Genomic DNA, 24755 nt, shown 5'->3' on the forward strand with positions numbered 1-24755 from the left:
TTCTTTACACCGGACCTGACTTCTTGCGCAAACCCACAGTGTTCAGAGCAGTCTTTTAGCTTTCATTGATAAAGCGTCTGCTCCCTGCCTCTTTGCCTTTCATTTTTGTTTCATTTTACGAGCGTGTAAAAGTTGCAAGCTTATTTCATCGATTGCTCTAAAATCTAAGAGAAATCTCTTGTACAAAACTCTGTGCAGCATGTTACTAACAACACAAGCAGCAAACTCTGACATAATTTTAGTGCGTATCAATTGAAATCCATCATTTCACAAAACCAACGAAAACCAACAAAACCAGATAATCAAAACATCAGATTACCCCCTCAAAGTAATTTCCATGGACTCCATGGAAGATCCTGCATTTTTTTCCTTTGAGTTTTTTCAACCCCTAGGGAGTCTAAAATTGAATTGAATAAAATTGAATTGAATTCAATTGAATTAATTAGGACAGAAGCGGTCGAAAGTGGACAAATAAGATGGATTAAAACACCAGTTGTAAACGTGAATGTGCCTCTTTCGCCCACTTGTGATTCATTCGACTAATCGATCTGTGCCCGGCTGCATGAAAATCCTTAAGTAAGGGTTTCCCTGAGGCAGAAAAAATCCCTGAGGTAAGGGATTTCTTTAAGAGCATTGCAACAAAGGTCTTAACTGTCACCCTTACCTAACTTGAAGCACTTTGGAATGACTGACGATCAAACCACTATTCTCCTAATAAATGTGCATCACTCCCTGCTGGAAAATCCAGCATACCAGTTAGACCAGCATATGTTGTGTTTTGGTGCTGGTTTGCTTGTGACCACCAGCTAAACCAGCTCCAAACCAGCATGGACCAGCATGGGAATGATGCTGGTATATGTGTTTTTTCAGCAGGGCTAAGGGATTATTTTGATTGTTAGAAATGCACGTTGGTACTTCCTTTTCTTAATTAATCATAAAATCAGCCATTGCGTTTGACATTAAGGGACCTGTTATAGTCCCTTAAGTTTTTAAGATAAAATGGGTGTTAAGGACTTTGTATCAAGCATCAGAACTTAAGGTTTAGCATTTAAGGGTAAATACTTATCGACAGCTTTATGGTTCTCTAAGTGAACTTACCTGTAGGTTTTTTCTTGCAACACATTTTTTTATTATTTGTACCCTTAACCGTCTGGGCTCCGACAATTTTAGGACACTGGCAGAGGTTTTGACATGCTCTTACATTTGGTCTTTTTTCTGTTGCTTTAAAACATAATAATGGCAAGTGTCTCAAAACACTGCGTTCAGCACAAACTGGGCTACAATATAATATGAACTACATGTATGTACATGTTTGTATTTTTGAGAGAAAAATGTTTATGCGTGGTTTTTGAAAAAGCAAAATGTTTAAGTCACTGATATAAGTCCACAAAACCCATACTAAACATGTTTTAAAGCAACACTATGTAGTTTTTTTACCTTTAAATAATGTCTCTAAAATTATTTCAGTGATAGAACAACTTTTAACTGGACAAAATGTACTGTTGCTGCAACCTGAGCAGCCTCCTAGCTGCTACAAGCACACTCTGAAAGTGGTGGTGGATGGTAGGAAACACAGCCCCGCCCCTCCCCCTGCCTGCAGAAGAGTGTCTGATACCAGGCACTGTTGCGCTTTTCAACCACATGGGGGAGCTGTAAGTCATTTTTACATGGAAACTACATAGTGTTGCTTTAACAAGACTTTTCTAAACAGAATCTAGAAGTGTAGAGTTTTTTTCTTTAAAATGATGTGAAAATCATTCTGCCTACTCACTCACCTACTCAATTTTGATTTAGAAATTGTAAGACACTTTTTGTTTAGATGGGCTGTATGCGAGAAGGATTGATTGACAGCTGAGCAAACAAAAGACTTGCATAATGAGCTGCATAATGAGCCTTTAGGCAGGAATGTGAGAGGGAACTACAGTTAAGAATGTGAGGACAAATGTATACATGTTTGTTTGAGGTTTATTAAGAAGTTAACAATATAATCAAAATAGAAATGAAGGTCAGTAGGACATATATCTAAGGATTTCTTATCTTAAGGACTTTCATGCAACCGGGCACTGGTATCTTAATACCAGGTATAAACAGCCCAAATCGTTATTTTAAATAGTCTACACACAAATATATTAGAGCTTATTGAAAAGACGAATAAATCAGGTTTGAAATAACATGATCATTTTTATTTTATTTAAACTGTTGTTTTTTAGTTTTTAGACAAATTTTAGTCTGCTCCTCTAACAAATGGCTTCAGATGACTTGGAATGTAGCACATTATGGAGTTGATGGAGAAATTACCCCTGACTGTTTTGACAGGCAGGTGAAGATGGAGAGATTACAGCTGAAGAGCAGGTACAGATGCTCCTGGATGCGAAGGTGCAATGTCTACAAAAGGTCTCCATGGATGACCCTGCAGGTAGGCACCATAACCACCAAATAATCCTTTTTGCAATTAAGGTGCCATATCAGTTTCACCATTTTAACCATGTTTTTGTTCCTAAAGTTACAAATAGTAACACTCATAAAGAGTATGAATGAATTCATGAATGAGTCAGCTCACTTATGATTACAGAAATTATCCAAATCAGAGATGAAGAGACTTTTTTAAGACCTTTGTTTGACACAGTCTTTACAGTTTGTAGATTTGGTTTATAACAGATTTTTCCCAGATGAGGGAGAACAGAACGTGTCCTTCTATAAAAGTGCACCAAAATTTGATGGAGATGACTCATTGTATAATGGCCTTCCTGCTCATTTTGTTAGTAGTGACCAGGCAAACTGAGAAATATTAATTTGACTCACTCTTCCCCAGTCCCTTTCATCCATCATCATGAGGTGTAAGGTTACGCCTAAATTGAAATGAGTGTGTTGATGCATAAATTATGAATTATTAAGTATACAGCAAGTTTAATTTTTTAAACTGGCAAAGACCTGCTGTACACTTAAAGTTGCCAGCCAGCAGCAGCCTTCTTTTATGATTTTTCACAAAAGTTTAATACCTTCCAGATACATTTTCTTCTTTAAATATATAAAGATACAACACATAAAATGAAAGAACAGACCATCGGCTTTCAAATAAACAAACAATGGAAATAAACATTTCATCCTATCTTCATTTGCTCTCTTTTTATCCCCAAATATGTGTAGATTTCTTAAAAAATACCAGATTTTGAGCAAAAAGCTGAGATAATTGCATTTTTGTTAAAGGGGACAGAGAATGAAAAACGCTTAGGTTACTCACGTAACCCCGGTTCCCTGAAATAACGGGAACGAAGCATTGCGTCAGTTAGCTGACGCTATGGGGGAAACTCCTGTTTACTCCGTGACTGAAGCCTATTGGTTAACGTCTGTACAAAGTACAGACCAATGACGTTTGAACCCGCGCGCGGGAGGAACGCGTCCCTATATAAGCGCGGTTCAATCGTCAGCAGCTCATTATTATTCGACTGAAGCGCGCAGCCGAATAACACTCGCTGCGTAGACGTTTGTAGCATGGCAAGAGACGCAATGCTTCGTTCCCGTTATTTCAGGGAACCGGGGTTACGTGAGTAACCTAAGCGTTCCCTTTCAATACGGTTCACTTCGCATTGCGTCAGTTAGCTGACGCTATGGGGGAACGTAATCCCATCACGCCGTGCATACACAACGTACTGAAGTGCCTTACCGGAGAGACACTGCGTGTGGCCCTATACCCGGCATATTCACAGCTTTAAAAGCAAATGTGTAAGCACCATATAAATTGTTGACGCGCACACGGTGGGGTTTTAAACGCACCGGGGGCACATAACATAGCACAAGACGGCGAGGTACGCGCCGCGGCTGTGCGAGACAAGTAAATTCAGAGTCACGTTGGTGAGCTCGCTGAGCGCACCGTGGTGTACACATAAAACGCATGAGCGTGCATGATTGAGCCGAGAGAACCTGCGCTCGTAGGGCAGGGACGTCTAAGCTGTACAATCTGACAACGTAGACGGCGAAGACCAGCCGGCCGCGTAGCAGATATTAAATATAGATATAGATACCCCTGTAGACCAAGTTCATGAAGAAGCCAAACTCGCACAGAGTGGGCTCTATATAGGACCTAGCTCATAGAGGGGCGTGAGCCAGTGCGATGGTTTCAACGATCCATCTAAATAACCACTGTTAGCAACAGACATACGTAGTGAGTGATCTGCGAAGCTCACGAACGGCCGATCTGACTATAATATGCGGCAGAACGGTTCGTAGCGTGGGATTATACAGATACCACAATAGTGTGAACCCCGGTGCACCCTCGAGCGCATCGGGATGCATATAGGTAGTATTATAGTGCACAGATCGGTGAGCTTTCCAAGCGCGCCGTAAATGTGTATTGACTATAAATTGCACGGGCACAGGTGAACACTTGAATACATCGTGAATGCATATAGATGAATCAGAGTGTTATAATGCACAGGCCGGCAAGATTCTCGAGCGCGCCGTCATGTGTTCTGATAATAAATTGTGCGCACACGGGTGAACTCTTCAGTGCACCGTGAATGCGTATAGATAAATCAGTGCACACAACGCGCCGTGAATGTGTACAGATATGATTGATGAACGTAACGGTGGGCACCCAACGCACCGTGAACGTACACAGATGAACAACAATGTATGTGTCACAAAGCATAACACAGCTGTGTATACAGGTGAGCTTTCCCAAGCGCATCTTATTGTATACCAAAATGTTATAGCGTGTACATGTGAGCTTCTCTAAGCGCACGGTGGACGCATATAATTAAAACCCATATCGTGCATACAGGTGAGCTAATGGGCGCACCTTTAATGCAACAAACCTCAGTAGTGCGCGAAGCAGGGATGTCGAAGCTGTAAACTGACAACGTGGACGGCGGGGACCAGCCGGCCGTGTCACAATTGTCAAATGAGAAACCTCTAAGACCATGCCCATGCTCTAAGACAAGTGAGCATAATTGTCACGGGAGGTGATAACGTCAACGATCCATAAATAGCCTGTATTGACAGGTGCTCTAGTGAGTGATCTGTGACGCAGATAAACAGCTGATCGTCTGATGTACGTCAGACGTATGTGTCATACAGGACCTTGGACAGTTCCAGAGCGCTGTGCCTCGGGCACCGTCCGCATCTGAGAAATGACAGGCTTATGAATAAAGTGAATGGCCAGCCGTAAAAGCATGGTTCGCTGTTACCGCCGCCGTCCGCATCTGAGAGATGACAGGCTTGTGAAGTAAATGAATGGTCGGTCGTAAAAGCGTGGTTCGCTGTTATCACGGCCACATAGATATAGGTAGGGGAGAGAGCCGCCGTGCCTCTGTAGTGAGGAGAAAAGTGTTCCCCCGGCGATTCGCGGGGGGTTTTGACTTTCAAATGTCACTAGACAGAATGGATCAGACTTTGCATAAGGACGCCTCGTGAAAGGGGTCCTAGCAGCTTGTGTCAATGTGTCATAAGGCACGTAATGTAGGTCGTGTCCCACGGATGCCATCTCCGCACGCCCATCGTAATGGGTTAATATTGGTAGTTTAAGCATGAGATGCGTATCACTCTGATTGAACATAGCTTATAAAGCGATGCAATGAGTTTATAAAGGAGATGACTCGTCAGCTTGTTCAGGGGGCGAGATCTCAGTCTGGTTCGGTAAATAATGAAACCACCGTAGATTGCCCGACCGCATTATCACAATAACACGGTCGAGAGTGCTGCAGTGCTAAATCATCCTCATAATGTACCGTATTCACAGTACAAGGTGATTTATATGAGACAAACGGCGTTCCACGCGCCGAAGGCTGATTGCCATCGTAAAGCGTGTTCAACCCACAGCAAATGCTGGGCTAGCTCGTAATGACAGCACTTCATGCAGCCGTGTGTAACTTAAGCAAGCTTCCCGGCCGTCAGCTCGGGGCGGGACCTTTGCTTAGTCAAACTGAAGTGGACTTATGAACAGAATGCCACGATATTCAGCTTTCTGAGGCTCGTTAGAGGGGTACGTGTGCCCGTCTTAAACGAGATGCCGCGCGCGTCTGACTGTGCGCGCGCTTTAAGCTTTGAAACTTATTGTGGCGGGTAGCAAGCTCACTTGAGGTTGATATTACCCTTAATATCTCCGAGTATTGGAGCGGAGGTGTGAGCGTCTTCGGATCCGCTAATATAAATCAGCTATATGGCCGAAAAACGTCATAAACCGCTTGGCTGTAAGCCTTTGAGTGGCCGTCCGGAGAGGGCGCGATTCAAACGCTTGGAGCCATGCAAAAGTCTGAGGCTGTCCTTCCTCTAGGAAGAGAGAATAACAGCCGTAAGACCGTGCTCGTTTGCGCCATCAGCATCGTAGCGGAGAAACTGAGGTGGGCTGCGAGCGAATTTGGCAGAAAGGTGTTAGAGACACCGTACAGTCGTGGGGTGTCAATACACAGTATATGGCCAAACCGGGGTCTTTTCGGCTAGCGTCGATAGAATTATGGACAGCGGACCGTGTGTGCGTATTACTGATTGCTTGTCAGTAAGGCGATAAAGTGTTTAGAGACACCGTACAACCGTGGGTGTCAATACACAGTATAGTAAGCACGGAAATTACTCTTTTTAGAGGAATTAAATACCGTTCGCCACTATAGTGAGGTCGCATAGCCGACAGTATTACACAGTATGTTTGGATAAACAGCACACAGAAAACATTACAGGGCAGTCCAGCCGAGGCGCGACATAACCCCTTTTCTCCCAGACAGTTTCGTTCTCTGTTGATGCAGCTGTGCTGCGGAGACCAGAGCTCAGCCGTTCAGGTGCACAAGCCTCAGTAGTGACGGTGACCGAACGGCTCACGGAGCAGAGCAGTATGTCTAGGTGGTTTAATGTCAGACTGAACCCATCGCAGAGAGGAAGTCTGCCGTGAGGCCCGCGGTTTTGCCGTTTATTAAAAGGGCAGAAAAACCGGGTATATATATAAGAATGTACCAATATTCAGCGCACTGATATAGGACGGGACTGAATAAAGGGAGGTATTCGGGCCTCAGTATATTATAAACAAATTCGTTCTGCCTCTGATTCCGTCTAAACCAGAGAGAAATTACCAGGCAGACGAAAAATGAGCTATCTGAAGTGAGATCGGCTCAGGCCAGTAAAGCTCTATAATAAGTGTTTTAGCGCTCCAATAGAGGCGTGTCCGCCTTATCGAGCAGACGAATGAGATCGTGCCGCTCCAGGAGGGGAGGGGCATGAAGCTCTCTTATAATGAGTGTTCTTGGTGCTCCAATAGCGGCGAATCAGCCCTATCGAGCAGACGAATGAGATCGCGCCGCTCCAGAGGGGAGCGGCATGAAGCTCTGTAATCGTTGAACACTGGACAGCTGCATTTAGAGGCAGTGAGCCGTAATACCGCGTGCTAGCTAAGCCGTTAAGAGACCTCACCACTGTGGGGAAAGGAGCGAGGGACTCCGCGAGCGTGGAGCACGAGTGGCTGTGCTATGACAGAGACAGGGGCAGACCGCCCGTGTTTGCTTGTCGTATGCATCTATCCAGGTCTACGGTTCCCCGCTTGTTCATCTCAACAAGAGAGGAACGGCAGAGGGGAGCAGCAACACAGACAGAACAGCCATGCGTCGTGACGGTATCACCCGATGCACTCGGGGGATTAATATATGTGCCAGAGATCTCGCCACTGAATTTGAGAGGAGCGAAGGGACTCTGTAAGCATGAACGGTTGCGGTGTGACAGAACACAGGGGGGGTTAGTCCGTGTGTGCTTGTCTATGCATCCATCTAGTCTCATGGCTCGCCGTGTGTTCATCCCGGCGAGAGAGGAACAGCAGGGGGAGCACGAAACATGGATAAGACAACCAAAGCATAAGCGCGGTCCCGGCGTGGGAGGTGCCAGACCGGTAACGCGCTCGGAGGAAATTCATAGCAGAGAGGCTCACCGAGCCGCTGTGCTGGACGCTATTACAACAGCGCCTGCTCTTTTAGCTTATAGCTTTATATTAAAAATATTGATCTTACCGGGCGGCCGCAGGGGAGACCTCGTCAGGCGTGTCCGCTGCACAGGGCTCGTACCACGGCAAGCGAAGGCTATCTTCGGTTCTCGGCCGGAAAGCGGCAGGGGAAGACGCTAGGCCTGGACTCTGCTATCTTCGGTTCTCAGCCGGAAAACGGCAGGGGAAGACGCTAGGCCTGGACTCCGCTGCAGGGCTTTTGTCAACGGCGAGGTAAGGCTTCTTCTTTTCTTCGGAGCAGCGAGAGGTTCGCGCTGAAGGAGAAAATAATGAGCTGCTGACGATTGAACCGCGCTTATATAGGGACGCGTTCCTCCCGCGCGCGGGTTCAAACGTCATTGGTCTGTACTTTGTACAGACGTTAACCAATAGGCTTCAGTCACGGAGTAAACAGGAGTTTCCCCCATAGCGTCAGCTAACTGACGCAATGCGAAGTGAACCGTATTGAAAGGGAACCATTTTTACCTTGTCTTTGTTGAATAATGGTAATCTACCCACATTCACAAACATACAAAAAATGCTAGACATGCTAAACATCTCAGTCTCATAGAAATTCTTCTTTTAGAAATGTCAGTCAGAAAACGGCCCAATCTGAAAAACTGATGCTTATGACATCACAGGCATCTTACTGCCCCTCCACTTTAAAATTATTGGCTACATTTTTTGAGTGGCAGCAAAGTCAGCCAATCAGTAATGAGATTGCAAGTTAAGCCAGTAGGGGGAGCCAAATAGTTGCAAAACCACTTGTTTAAAATCCCACACCCTAATACAGCTATCTGAGAGAGGTTTTTAGGAAGCTTCTAAGGCATTACAGACCCCCCAAAAAAAATTTGTTAACATGTCACATCACAGAACAAGGATAAATACTCCGTTCAATCATTCTATGTCACCTTTAAGGACTTTCAGAGCGATTAGATTCAGAACAATGATCAAAACATACACAGAGTTTTAACGGTTTTTGAATCAGTGGATGCTTCAGTGTTTTACAAGTGGGTAATTATTGGGTAAGAGTGCCACCTTGTGGACAATAGCGGAACTATAGATTGCCGTAAAAACTGGTCAGGAAAGATAACTCGTCAATGGCGGGGAAAAAGTTATAAATAAGTTATAAAAAAAGTGATAAACGTGAACTCAAAATGTACCCCATTTACTTTGCACATTCCTGGCATTGTTTGTCTTTGTAATCTTTAAATTTAAAGTAATAACTTGCCTAAAAGTATTTGATATATTTAAGTGATATTGTCTGAGTTAAAACTTATAGTAAACTTATAGTAGCTGCTTGGGTCAATGCCAGGAAATTTTAAAATACAGAGTGAGGTTAAAAGATTTAAATTGTAGTTGTATAAATAGAACCTCATGTCATGTTCCCATTGTCCTTTGTCTGGCTTTGTTTAACGTTATGTTAAATGTAGTGTTCTGCTGATGTGAGTTGCCATGCCATGCCATACCATGCCTTGTGTTTGTTTTTGTTCTTTTTGCATGTTTTATTAAACTGCACTTGGGTTCTTCTCATTTACGCTTGCCTCTCAGTGGAATCATTTGTGCATATATATTGTAATAATCAGAAAGTAGCTTGTGAAGATATTTCCTGTTGTGTTAATGTAATGCTGCTTTCAGTCTCAGTTGGTGTGTGTACTCCAGAGTGGGATGGTTTGATATGTTGGGCACAAGGTTTTCCTGGAACTCTGACCAAGACCCCCTGCCCCAGATACATTTATGATTTCAACCATGCAGGTTTGGAAAATTTTCTTTCTCTGTGTATCAAACTCTTTATGTTTTTTCATCATTTTAAGCATAGCCTTTCAGTTAAGTCAATGTCAATCTCACAGGCCATGCCTACAGGAGGTGCGACTCCAACGGTTCCTGGGTGCTCGCTGAGAGCTCAAACAAGACCTGGGTTAACTACACAGAATGCATTAAATCCCCAGAACCCAACAAAAAGAGGGTAAGCTACAACAAAGCTGTCAGTTGTCTTCAATGGATGTAGAAGTTTCCTGACACCTCCTCTTTGTCTCCACAGCAAGTCTTTTTTGAGAGACTGCATGTCATGTACACAGTAGGCTATGCTGTTTCCTTCAGCTCCCTACTTGTGGCCATATTTATTATTGGCTATTTCAGGTAAGTAACTGCACATGTGTTTAATTTAGTACATGTTATAAAAGGTTTTACCAAATTTGTATTCCCTTAAATTCGGTACTAGACTCAATATTCCACTTTCATTACGCTTTCAAATTCAATCTTTTTGTCCGAAATTTTCCATTCATTATTAAAGGATAATTGTTAATGTGGACATATCATGAAAATCGACAAGTAGACAAGTATCACAACAACAAATCAGTTCACAGCTCAAGTGTCACAGCTACCAAACTGCTTAGCTGAAAAAACAGCTGGCGTCCTCCAGGCGTTTCTAGCTGCGTTTAAAAGTTTTGGTCTGCACAAATCCTTAGGGATTAACCTTAAACTTGCATATGAGGAGGTTTCAATAATTTTTTATTAGTCTACAATTAAATATGTGGCTAAATCATTAGAAATAGACACCGCAAGCATTGTGGCGCTATTCAAAGATACGTTTATTATAACGCCTTAACAGAGTGAGTTTTTGCGGCTCAAAAAGATTATTAACAGCACCGGTGACAGCTACCAATGCTCGTATGCACTTCTCCTCAGTGACGTGCGCCACAGTCAGAAAATGAAGGGCAGTGAATGAACAGACACACGGCAGCGCTTCATGACAAATGTGTTAGCACATCTTGTTCATTATATCACAATATCTGAGCTTTGCAATATTTCCTGCCACATTGCTCTGTTAATCAATACAATAAGTTGTTTTAATAGATCCTTACTGGGCATTTAGACCGCCACCGGTGAGAGCGTCAAAGTGGCTGGAAGTCATTAATTTTCAATAAGAGCCGGTGGCGAGCTCCGGCGAGCAGTGGCACGGCGCGTCATGTACAGCGTGAGCGTCGAGGAGAGTTGAAATCAGCTCAACTTTATGGTAATGAAATATGACGCAGTTCGGCGGCAACCACTCGGAAGGCGGAAATGTTCACCGGCAACCAATCGGAAGGCGGAAACCTCCGCGTTCAGAGAATGCATTCGAGCGTCAGAGCGTCCACTACAACTTTTCTTTAGCGTTGTTGTCAGGGCAGCCAGAGCTTTTATTGACGCTCTCGCCGGTGGCGGTCTGAATGCATAGTTAGATTTTTTGACAACATCAACATTGTTGCTGCTTAATTACACCGGCAAATTCTTGGCGGACAAAATAAATAGCAGATGAAGGGTTTAATACAGGTAAAAGTTTTAATCTAATACTCATTCATCTGTGTTTAAATTTAAGTGATGCAACACAACTCGAATTAAAATTAAACTGAGATCATCTAACCATAGATTAGCTCTAAACTCTGCTTAATTTAATCCTTGTTGGTGCAACCCACCCTTGGAGTTTCCTTCACACTTCACACACTCGTTAAACTTATCAACATACAGTATCAAAGGCAGGGCTTGCACGATTCACTAATCTGCCAATTCAATACTATCCCGATACTTGTGTGCTGATTCAATACATATTGCGATTGTTTGAGTATTGCGAATAGTTGTTTCAATCTGATTTTTATTTGCCTAATAAAGGCTAGACAATTGAAAATACTTGATCATACCCTTAAACAGACTGTATATGAGTCATATTAAAAAAACAATGCATTAGGTCTACATCTTTATGAATTTAATTTCAGGAGCAGACCACATACATAGTGCATATTGTGAATTACCTTAAATCATAAAACTATACGAAAACCCTGAACTTAAATATAATATTCAAATGTGCTACATAATGAGTAGAAACAATCTCTGAAATAAAATAAAGTGCTATGTTAAACTGTTCCAATAAATAACAATAAATTAATAAGCTACTGAAAAATGTATTTAAAATTTAATAACATATTAAAGACTCTAGACAAGTAATATGTGCTACAAACTTCAAACTAAACTAATGCTTGAGAATGAAAGTGCAGTACGTGGTCATGACTTTTAAAACAAGAGCCAGTTTATTATCGCCATAGAAACCGGAGGCATCTTTGATACTGCACATGCACGTAAACGCGTTAGCGCTGACTAACTCTAGTGTTTTACGCACAAAGTTAATCAGACTCGGGTTCTCCGTGAAGACCTTTAATGCATTCAATTCGTCTCAAGTTCAGAAACATTGAGGGTCCTATTTTAACAATCTGAAACGCAAGTGCGAAGCGCAACGCGCAAGTGAGTTTGTGGGCGGATCTTGGGCGCTGTTGCTATTTTCCCGGCGTAAGAAATAACTCTTGCGCCGGGCGCAAATCAATAAGGGGTTGGTCTGAAGTAGGTTCATTATTCATAAGTGTGGTTTGGGCGTAACCTCAAATAAACCAATCAGAACGCTATCCAACATTCCCTTTAAACGCAAGGGCGCAAGTTCCGTGGCGGGTTGCTATTATTATGACGGATTTACCAGGCGCACGCCAGGAGCGGTTCACAGCCGAGGAGACCGACGTCCTTGTACGGGGGAATCCCAAGCTTGCCAGCATAAATCGGGCACGCTGTGTAACGGGAGGTGGATCTGCCTGCAGAGGACATCGCTGCGTCCACCCTCACCGCTGAAAGGGTTTGGGGGCTTTGAAATCGGACCCAAGAAAAGCAAGGTCCAACCCCAAAGTAGACTAACAAATCAAGTTCATATACATTAAGGTTTCTTATGAAAACATTTAAATTATTATTTACATAAAATAAACGTAATACAGCCACACAACAAACTTATGAAAATATTTTAATCGTTATTTGCATGATAATTTTTTAACGCAGCTACACAATAAATAAAAACTATCACCACAATGCTCACCACTATGATTCCCCTTATCTCGTGTATTAATATTTTTTAGTGTAACAATTTATGATTTGCAAAAATAACTGTTGCATCTGTGTAGATTAGATGCAAAGTGTATGCGCGTTGTGCACGCTATACATTATGGTCAAGCATGCGCCCTTAAAATAGCATAATGAACAACGCGCAACGCGCCACTGACTTTAAACTTTTTTTTCTGGTCAGTGGCGCAATTGTTTTTTGAAACTGCAAAATAGCATCAGGGATGGTTTGCGCCGGAACACGGCTCTTTTTTTGCGCTGAAACGCCCAGGGAGCGCAAGTTCATTCCCTAGTTTGTCGACGTGCGTTTGTGGAGGGAAAAACCCGCTGTGCGCCGTTGCAAAATACGAATGATACATGCGTCACTGACAAAGTCAATTGCGCTGGGTGCAAGATAGGGCCCTGAATGTGACACGGAGCATTTGCAACCAAATTCATTGAAAATCAGAGAGCATGCGAACGCACAGTGCACTCATCTGGAGAGACACAACGTGTTCACACGCAAAATGCCATTATCAAAGTGTGTCATTGTCACTTGAAAGTGCAGAAATAATTCTTGAAGAGGTTTGCTCCCCTGTCTCTGCCATGGTTTTGCTTTTTCACTCCAGCTTGAAACTGATACAACATTATCTATTACAGATAAGAACAAATACGTTTTGCCCTTTGTTGAAATAAAATCGGTAAAGTCTCCCCACCACCTCTTTGGAAAAGTAAAATAATATATATATATATATATATATATCGTATTTGTATATATACCGAGGTAAACTAATCGATTCCCAAAATCATTTTATAAAGAATCTCGATCAATTTTTCCCCCACCCCTAATCAAAGGGCTACAGTAAATAAATAAATAGGCAATAACTTTAGGCATTTACATTTTCTACTTGTTATTTTTAGTCAGAAGTAGGTGGTATCAGGACGAGGGACTTGTTCTACACAACATTTATTGGACAAAATAAGTGTGCGCAGTATGAGTCATCATTATTTGTGATCTGTATTCCCAGAAGTGATGACTGTTCATTTTTAAATATGTACATGTGTAAATTTGGAAATGTTTAGTTGTATACTATCATAAAGATGATATCAATGCTAATAGACAAGGTCTTAAAGCCACAAAAGTTTTCATTTCATAATAGCATTTAATAATAGCCAGAATATTGGATGTGAATATGTTCCTTGCAGCCTGACTTAGTTTTCCCAGCTCACCACAGTATTTATTAAAGTGGTGCAATATGTACACATACTGTACATTAGACCTTGGGGACTTCTGGGAACAGATGGCTGTAGGGTGCATTGGTATTGCATTCGTCCTGTCTGTGTCCCTTATAAAGAAGATAAAACATTCAACAGTGGGAGAGAAACAGAGTACAGTGGTGTTGTTCCAGCATTATTAAGTGGAGGTGTTTGTTTGCAATTGCAAAGTATAAGGGAGCTTAAATGCAGCAAACTTATGTTTAAATACAAGACATTTTCATCCATAAAGGCACATTACATATGAAGTGAAAACCATTTTTTTTTCATTCTCTGCTCTAATAAGCCTTGCATGTGTTTGTGTTTTATTAGGCGTCTTCACTGCACCAGGAACTACATTCACATGCATCTGTTTGTATCCTTCATGCTGCGTGCCATCAGCATCTTTGTAAAGGATCATGTAGTTCACACCAGCGCAGGCCTGCAGGAGTTTGACGCTGTTCTTATGAATAACTACACTAATGCAGTGGATGTGGCACCAGTGGACACATCACAGTATGTGAGTCAACTTTATCATGCACATAAACAGTACGACTATTTTTTTATTGTAAGTCAAAAATTGAATAAGTCTGTGTTATTATGGCAGCTCTAAAAATTACAGCACTTTATTGTATTTAAGAATGTTCACTTATTTTCATTTTAATGTGTTTACTTAAATTTTATGAGAAAAAAGTACACATCAATAATCTATTTATGTGTAAGCAAGTAAAGATCAAAAAGTACTTAAAATAAAGAAGAGACAAGAAAAACATTAGAGACACAAATGTTATTTAGGAGATAAAGGAGAGGAAGTGAATTTTAGATGCATTAATCCATTAAGACTTTAAGATAGAAGGGTATTAGTTTAGAAAAATCCAGGAATTTTACAATGAATGAGAAATGCTTGAATAGGCAACTGTAAAAGCAGATTTGTACTCTAACTATTTTTTATACAAATTAATTAAATTTATTTAAATGCATGTGCCTCTCTGTCTATGCACGTCACTACTTACAGGCATACAATAATTTCAGTATGTTTTTCTCATGAAGTTATTTGCTAATTTGGTATCCAGTGACATTTTCTATTCCATATGCAAATTGGTGTATCACGTTTGATTAGGACATTTTCAGTGAGGTCTTTTTCTCACTAAGTGCTATCCTACAGTTTCAGACTGTGTCTTTTTCAAAAGTCGTGCTACTTTTTTAATGCTTTTTGTTCATTAATTAATGAAGAACTATTCTAATGAAACTAATGAAAGAATAACTTTTTTTACTCACTTTGTGAGCTGTGACAAATTTGTATCAAAGATGGATAAATGGATGGATGGATGAATGCATGGATGCCATTGTCTCACTAGACACTAGCAAGACAGAAAAGATGAGCAAATATCCGTGACAGCGAGAATAGCACATGTAGAACACTCTTTTAAATCATCTGCTGTTTGTTCCAGGTACACACTGTGCTATATGCAAAATGTGCTATTTGAATTCATAACCAGAGGCAGAAATCACTACAGAATGTTATCCATAACATCCTCAAAGCTGCAATGATGCACAATAGAGTTTTAAACAACCCTAGAGGGGCAGAAATTGAAAAGAGTCAAGTTGGGCCTGGAAGAGGTGACATCTGGTTAAAATTGGACCCCAGTTTGGATTATGACGGTAAATAAATATTTAAATGTTAATGAAAAGACCCCGTCTTGGTCTGTGGGTGGAGAGTAGGTTAAAAAGTGTTGGAGGAAATGCTAAGATAGAGGTCAGAGGTTTCTGGATTGCTACAGTAGGAGCTGTAAGTGTTCACAGATATCATCCTGTGCTGCGTGTCATTCCACACACTTAGAAAAGGCTTTTGTTCCACATCGCCTCCCGTCTCCACCCCAAATCTCATAAACAATACATCTTACTAAATTCCACCCACCACATGGCCTGTCTAACAGTCCATTCAGAAAGGCTAAAACTCTTACTTGTCCCCGTTCGGTGTGTTTTGGTTGGGAAATGATTTACTCCCACCTACGCTTGTGTCGATTCCCAGTGCTGGCGATGCGTCATTGGCATTTTTCTTCAAACAGCTGCATTGCATAGATAAATGCAATGAGCAAATTAGGGAGGATTTTGGGACCGCTTGTTTTGTGTATAAAGTCCATATGGTGAGATCAAAGCTACAGTGGGCTTTCATTCATCTGTCTTTGTTTATCAATAACAGGTACCCACCAAATATTGTTTGCTGCATTTCCTATATTTCAGTTAAATAAGGCACTTGCGTCAGTGGATGGCTATTGCTCAGGTGAATTCACATATCAAGGAACATGCAGGTCATTTGTTTTCTTCAATTGAAAGTATGACGTCAGAAGCAATTTGTGGTAAATATTTGCAGTATTTATATGCTTTCTGTGTCATCCACCATGTGTCAAAGTTTTTCTGTGAGGTCTTCTCAGGGCTGACACAAGCTCCACGTATTCAAAACGAATGTCTCATGCTTGCGTTTCCTTGCTTTTATTTGTGAATAAAATTACAATATGAGTTCATATTGAGTTCAGTGAGATTTTTTTGGACACCTTTTTGTTCCCAGCACTTCATTCTGACAAACTTTAACAAATTTGGAAACGCCCAGAAGAAAGGTACAATATATTTAGGGCCCTATGATTTTCGCAATGGAGGAAACGCAAACGGAATCGCGGAATCCATTAAAATGAAATTTACTGTACAACGCGGAAAGTCACAGAAAGTTGAAAATTTTGGATTCAGTCATTTTTAAACCCATTATAACTTATTAATCGGCAAATAAAAGGACAGAAATGCACGAAACATTTTCCTTTAGTGTAATGTTGGACTTAAAGGGAAAGTTCACCCAAAAATGAAAATTCTGTCATCATTTACTCAGCCTCATGTTGTTACAAACCTGTAGAAATTTCTTTGTTCTGATCAACATGAAGGAAGATTATTTGAGAAATGTTTGTAACCAAACAATTCGTGGGCCCCGTTCAATTCTATAGTAGGAAAAAAGAATATTGTGGAAGTAAATGGGGTCCACGATCGGTGTGGTTTTAAAGAAAAGCATAGGTCCGTTTCTCGCCATGCTTTGCAAACAAAGGCTGGTACTAGGTAGATGAAAGAGGTACAGTATACGTTCTTCCCACATCTACCTTGTGCGCACACACATCTGCACCGCTTTGAAAGTATATTTACAGGACATTCACTAATTTAGAAAAGATGAAGAAAAGTAGCGGATCCACCACTGCAGCCAGTAAATATACTGTATGTGTGTGCAACTGTGCGTTCCCACAACACGTCGGGCTTGACATCTGTTTACTAGCGTGTATAGCTCGTATATGTTCCTCACACATAAGGTTTCACTAAGTGCGCACACAGCGAGCAGTCAACACGTGATCACTGATTTCCTTTCTTGCTTAAGTGAACATGAACGGCTGGATGTTTATCAGTCTGTCTTGGGTCTTAAAGTGACAAGAGCCTGCTGCTTTCTGTGTCAGAAGTGTTCATTAGGCTACACACCAAAACCCCCAAACTACTCTTAACTAAACAACTTCTGCAGCTGAACATTTAATTCATGCAGTGAGGACTGTGCAGGTTTTTATTTATTTATTGCTAATGTTAAATCATAGATTCTAATAATTAATGTATTTACATTAAATAAAGATGCTTGAAAACTAAAACAAGATGAGTATATCTTATGATTAAAAAAAACGAAACATTTGGTTGCTTGTCAGAAGCATTGTTGTACACTCTAAAAAATGTTGGGTTGTTTTAAACCCAGGGCTGGGTCACTAGTGGACAGAACACATTTCTGGGTTAAAATGACCCAAATAATGGCTTGTTTCAACATGGATGATTGAGAATAACCCAGCAGTTGGGTAAAAACCTATTGTTAATCAACCAAGTTGAAACAACCGGGTCATTTTAACCCAGAAATGCGTTCTGTCCAATAGTGACACAGCCCTGGGTTAAAAACAACCCAATATATTTTATCATAGTGTTGTGACAGCCAAAATACATCGGCCTATATATAATTTTAAATAAAACTTTAAATAAATTGTTGTTAAACTGTATTCATTTAATGTTTTCTGTTAATAAGATATGCTTTTTGATGACTGAAATTTAATTTAACCCAGTGGCAGCCGGTGACTTCCGATGCAAAGTTCGTCACAACATGCATGTAGCCCGTAATGTGTTTGGTTCCTTTCTTCAAAATATGTGTTCTGCGTGTCGAGAGATCCTGTGTGCATCACGTGTCTTGTCAAAATAAGTGTCTGCTGCAGACATGTCTAAAGGGTTTATGATAAAAAGACGCTTGCGTTTGCCAGATAATCGCATAATCTAATGCGTAATCAGAGTTTACTGTTAATGGAGTGTCTTACGTGTAATTTGTGAACGTGAGCGTCTCTTTTATCATAAACGGTTTTGACAAAACACGTGATGCACATGGTTCACATGAAGCACAAACACATATTTTGTAAAAGCAAACAACACACATGACACTCCAAACACTTATTTTGAATTTGCGCCCCTCGGATGAGCAGTCACAAGCCGCCACTGTTTTAACCATTAAAACCAGAATCCAGAAAAAATGTAAACGGAAAACATGAATTTGAGAATAATAAAACGGAAAACACGAAATTTGAGAAGAAATTAAACGGAATTTGGGGAAAATTAAACAGATTTCATAGGGTCCTACAATATTTTAAATCCTAATCAGGTACAGTTAAGACTGAATTTTTTAGATAATATATTTAATATTTAACTTTTTTTGATTAATTAATTTGACCAATATAGTGATTTCAGCACTTTTTTATCTGACCCCTAAAACAAATGTCTTGTCAGCATTCACAGTAACAAAAGGAGTTGTTTTTGCTACTGTGCACTCACAGAACGTTTGCCATGAATTCATTTTTTTTTCTTTTCAGTTTGTTTAGTCATTTCCCAGCCTTAAATGATTAAATTTCTGTATCCAGAGGTCACTAAAAAGGATTTAATTTTTAATCCAATTTACCACCCACAATATTGTATGAAAATTAGGCTGGCTTCACATTTCTAGTATGCATGTTTTTTATTATTTATAATGACTAGGATCTGCGTCACAAGTGAGGAAAAGGAAATTGCCTAAATTGAGAGTGAAGGGATATTCCTTTTTTGTAAAGAACACAGGAAAAGGATACAATAAAAGTCTTACAATAAATAGAGCTGTTTTATTAACATTTGTTTCAAGTTGTATACATTCAACCTAGGGTTTCATTGGGTTTTGACATTCATTTGACTCACTGAATGTGTTTCTATCCCTACTGTTTCTCTGTGGTGGTCTGCGTTAGTCATTGTGTTTCAGTTCAGTACTGTGAATAAAGGTGGGAGTCTCTAAAAGTGCAGTCGCACAATGCTTACACTTACAAAAACTTGGCCTGCAGTGAATATCAGCAACAGGATGTGATGTTACACTGCAGTGCTTATGTTTTTAATAAATAATTAATCATTTAAGTTATATTAAAATACCATCAACTACACTTTCCTACAAGACCATAATGTACCAATGTTTTGATCCACTATTGGTCAAATGACATTTTCACAGATTTGACCAAACCTCACCAGTAGACAAAACTTTTCATGTGCTTGCCTCCCTACTTTTCTAGAAAACTAGTTTAGTGAAACTAAACTTTAAGAATGCCTAGTAAGTGGAGAGGCAGAAAAAAGATAAAACCAAAAGTTTCAGATGTTCAGATGAGCTGTTCACTTCCCCCATGTCTATTGACAACATAATCTTCACCTTGCTCTCCTCTGGCATCTCTTTGATCGTCTGTCAGAGAAACTGAAACTTTTGCAGTTACAGTACTAGTTTCATGTGTCTAGAGCCGATGTGGCTTTTCTTGTCCACTTTGAGAACAGTGTGTCCTTTTATTTAATTGCTGAGGCAGACACCACTCAATCCCCCAATGCACCCCTCAGGAAAGAGTAAGAATAGAAGAAAATATTAAAGTTATAGGTCACCCAAAAATGGAAACGAAAATTGTCATTGTGTACTCAACCTTATGTTGGTGTCATGATTTTTTCTTGAAACCCAATAGTACAGATGTTTCTAGAAATGTTTACACTTTTTTTAATACAAGATAAGCATATCGTAAGCAGGGGTATCATTAAAGTAATTAGAGTCTTTATCATTAAAGTATTTCTTATCACTATATTGCTTCTGAGACTATAAGAGAGCTTTATGTGAGGAGACTAAAATGTAAATCATCCCTTCCACTCAAAGCTCTCTAATGCAGCTCATCATTTCTAAGACTTTTATTAAAAGAAAAAGCTTTTGAATTAGACTGGTAAGCAACCACTTATATCATCCACAAAATTGTAGGTATATTCCACTTAGCTTCTATTTTTGTCTATGATATAATCAGTTCTTGGAAAACAAATCCATCTCTTTACACACTTTTAGCTTTTTTGCTTTGTTTTCTGCAAAGCTGTTGATGGGGACTGTCTTATCATTTTTCTATTAATTTGTCCATCCTTGTCTATTATTGTTGTCAACGTTTTACTATTGTTTGCCAGAAATAGGACATAAAATCTAAAGAAACTGTGCTTGTTTGCTTGCATAATGATCTCTTTCTCTCTAATGGTGCTTTTCTATTAGATCGCATGGCCTTATATTCAGCAGTAACAACATAAACAAGTGGCTTTCGTGGTCATTACGTAACTTCCGGTAAACTCCGCTAAGAATAAATAACTCAATAATAAATAAGTCCTTTTAAAGTAGTTTATTTATATGACAAGCAAAATAATCAACACGTAGATTACCTAGGAAACCAAAACATTTATTATTTTAGACGAGGTATTTGTTTAAGAGTTCATTTTAACAACTAGTCAGACCATTAAACAAACAGAAACCGTAAGTAAAGTTCTCACCAGACGCGCAATCGCGTGACCGCATGTGCGTCTGATGAAACCGTCTATACTGCTTATTTTGTACAGTACCTAGTACCTGATACTTTTACTGTACCAAGCGAGCCATACTGATACTAAAACATGACGTGTTAACACTGCAGATCACTGATTGGTCAGAGAGAATCATCGTTGCCAGCAGTGTCACTGCTAAATTCAAGATTAGATACCCTCATGTGCATCGTCTAGCAAACCAAGTGATGGTGTCGTCTGTGTTTTATTTTACAAGTTCCCAAACTCCCTTTTAGTGGTAAAAACATCCACATTGCTGAGAATCAATAACACATTTCCATCTTTGTGCTCCCATGTTGAGAGCTTGTTTGTATTGTGTTTACGATGATGTCACGGCAGTAGAGGTGGCACAACTTTAACATTAGGGATTGGTTTCCCAGACAGGGATTAGTTTAAACCAGGACTAGGACTCAGTTTAATTAGGAAATATAACTAGTTTTAACAAACATGCCTTACTAAAAACATTACTTGTGTGCATTTTGAGGCAAAACACAGGGCACTGATGTATTTTAAGATATGTTAGTGCAAGTAGTTTTCAGTTTGGACAGCTTTTACATTTATTTTAGTCTAGGACTAGTCTAATTCCTTAAGGGAAACTGATTAAAGTTGTAAGCGATTAAGAACTGAGCTCGTACCAAGTGTGTGGTGAGATCGTAACAAGGGCTTGGTGACATTTGACGTTTCAAAAACTCAATGAAAAAAATCAAAGAACAGCACTAATAAAGCCCAATTCTTACAGATCATTAACTAAAAAAAGTTGGTTTAGGGCAGGGCTATGCAAATCTAACCCCAGAGGGCTGAGCACTGCATAGTTTAGCTCCAACCCTGAACAAACACACCTGAGCAAGCTAATCAATGTCAAATTAATCCACGGTTTAAAAACACAGTCAAGCCAGTTGGGATTTAGATTCTGATGCGCACTTACAGTGTTGTTTACGGTAATTTCTAGGCTCGTCACATTTGAAGATTTTTTTATCTTCTTTACCCATATGCAGTGGTGTAGTGGTGTCTGGAGAAGTGGGTATACTCTTAATTTATGCCCCAGTAGAAGTGGGTATACTCTTAATGTATGCCCCCAGTAGAAGTGGGTATACACCCTGCCATCAAATAAAGAGGTGGGTATACTCCGTATATCTGCGTATACCCTGCACTACACCACTGCCCATATGCGTTGTCATTTATGTGCATCATTTCTTGTGCACAGAACATCTTGCAGCTCGAATATGAGTTAATCCCTCTGGTTGCCATTTTTCCACATCGGAAGTTTTCAAAACATTTCCCCTAAACATTTATTACTGTATCAATCATCATTAAAAGCATATGGTAAACAGGAGTCTCCGTGCCTATGCGCCCAGTCGCAATTCTTCTGGCATCCCTTCTCCTTCTCATCTCCTCCTTCACTGCTCATTTCTGTTCTGTTACTTGAACTTGGGTTCAGAGCCCGACCTAAGGTTCAAGCTTCCTTCGAGAACAGCAAGACAAGTTTGTTTACAGCAGTAACTACCACTAGTGGTCCGCCAAACCCCCGCAGTTGTTCGCCAAAAGATGACCTAAACTAGGCAAGTCTTTATACAATCGTCACTTATTTAAGTATTTTTTAAGCAGTTGCGAAACTGTGATATCAGTTCTTGCAATTGTGTTTTAATAACGTAAAAATGGATTGGTGGCTAAATCAAAGAGGAGTCAAAAGAAAAGATCAAGCGTCAACTGAAAGCAGCTAAAATCCACAGATCTATTAGTTTTGTAATGTACTAGTTTTTGTTTTTGTGTAAAATCCCTGTAATTTCAGTGATTTTGGACATTAAGTGGATTTTTTTCCAGCATTTATTGTTACCATAGTTACAACCATAGACTTCATATACCCTACCCACCACCTCAGTTTTAAAGTAATGGCTCTTTGGAATGGCATTAAGTGGGACCTAGGCTGTTACAGTATGTTTAATTGCAGGGTTTTTTTACATGTGCAGTTTGTTGTTCATATTAAGCTGCAACTCATTTCACATTTACTTTTTCAAATGAAATAAAATTCATATAATAATTTCTGAACATAGCATTGCATTTGTGTTTAAAAAATAGTTTTTGACTTGAAACAGTTGCATATTAAACTTAAATTTAGCTTATCCTTCCTATTTTGTTGTTTTTGGGGGTTGTTAGAGTGGGATTCTGTTAGGTGGTCCTCAGAAAAAAATTGGAAGATAAAGTAGTCCTTGGGCTGAAAAAGTTTGAGAAACACTGGTTTACAGATCATGGGCCCTATTTTAACGATCTGAAACGCAAGTGCGAAGCGCAATGCGCAAGTGACTTTGTGGGCGGATCTTGGGCGCTGTTGCTATTTTCCCGGCGGGAGAAATAACTCTTGCGCCAGGCGCAAATCAATAAGGGGTTGGTCTGAAGTATGTTAATTATTCATAGGTGTGGTTTGGGCGTAACGTCAAATAAACCAATCAGAACGCTATCCAACATTCCCTTTAAACGCAAGTTCACGGTTTCTTATGAAAATATTTTAATCGTTATTTGCATGAGAATTTTTTAACGCAGCCACACAATAAATAAAATCTATCACCACAATGCTCACCACTATGATTCCCCTTATCTCATGTGTTAATATTTTTTATTGTAACAATTTATGATTTGCAAACATAACTGTTGTACCTGTGTAGATTAGATAAGCAACGTGTGTGCGCGTTGTGCACGCTATACATTATGGTCAAGCATGCGCCCTTAAAATAACATAATGAACCATGCGCAACGCGCCACTGACTTTAGACTAGTTTTTTTTGGTCAGTGGCGCAATTGTTTTTTGAAACTGCAAAATAGCATCAGGGATGGTTTGCGCCGCAACACGCCTCCTTTTTTTGCGCTGAACCGCCCAGGGAGTGCAAGTTTATTCCCTAGTTTGCCGACGTGCGTCTGTGGAGGGAAAAACCCGCTGTGCGCCGGTGAAAAATATGAATGATACATGCGTCACTGACAAAGTCAATTGCGCTGGGTGCAAGATAGGGCCCCATGACTTAATGTGCAGTCAAACTTGTGAAACAATGAAAAAAAATCTGCACACGTCTACTTAAAAAAGCTGTGTTCTTAATTTTCCTAATGCATGGTCTTTGCATCTTTACTTCCATTTAAAATGTTAAACATTTAGCAAAAAAAGAATTTTCAGCACTTTGTTCGAACAGCAACTCAGCCATCCCCCCAATGCAAACCCCCCATTCAGCAAATTTTTTTAAGCTGAAACCGGTCTGCGGTGTAAAATAGGTTGGGGACCCCTGTTTAAGAGTATACAGTTTATTTTAACAATGCTTATTAGATGACATAGAAGATTTTCAAAATCAAAGAGGTGTGTGCATAGTGACTGATTTTTTTAAGTGTCTGTGAGGGGAGGAAGGGTCAAAAGTGGACTCTAAATTCAGTTGAGTTTCCTTTTTGTAGATTTTTATGTTTCCCATGGGGCAGGCAAAGTTTCATCAGAACCAGTTTGATTAAACCTTTTGTTATTGACAATGTTGTGGTTAAGGTTAGGTCTACAAACCTCAAAGGAACATGATTAAAAGTGTTTTGATGTGTGATTCACATTGTGCTGATTGTCTTAAGAATAGTTAAAGAAGATATTAACAATGAAGAACTTATATTTACTTGTCGATGTAACTAAAAGTCTAGGTATGAAGAGAGAAATATAGAGCAGGGGTCTCAAACTCAAATTGGTTTGGGG

The 24755-nt window shown here is 40.1% G+C and overlaps 1 protein-coding gene across 1 annotated transcript in view; it reads left to right on the forward strand.

Moving 5' to 3' along the window:
* pth2ra (parathyroid hormone 2 receptor a) overlaps window positions 1–24755 on the forward strand; it is an 84405-nt gene that overhangs the window by 14618 nt on the left and 45032 nt on the right. The window contains exons 2-6 of the mRNA XM_065251672.2: window positions 2317–2416; window positions 9593–9709; window positions 9805–9920; window positions 9996–10093; window positions 14432–14618. Of these exons, the coding sequence (XP_065107744.1) occupies window positions 2317–2416; window positions 9593–9709; window positions 9805–9920; window positions 9996–10093; window positions 14432–14618 (618 nt within the window). The remainder of the gene's footprint in view (window positions 1–2316; window positions 2417–9592; window positions 9710–9804; window positions 9921–9995; window positions 10094–14431; window positions 14619–24755) is intronic.

This window comes from Paramisgurnus dabryanus, chromosome 15 (genome assembly GCF_030506205.2).
Source record: "Paramisgurnus dabryanus chromosome 15, PD_genome_1.1, whole genome shotgun sequence".
In the NCBI taxonomy this organism is placed as follows: domain Eukaryota; kingdom Metazoa; phylum Chordata; class Actinopteri; order Cypriniformes; family Cobitidae; genus Paramisgurnus; species Paramisgurnus dabryanus.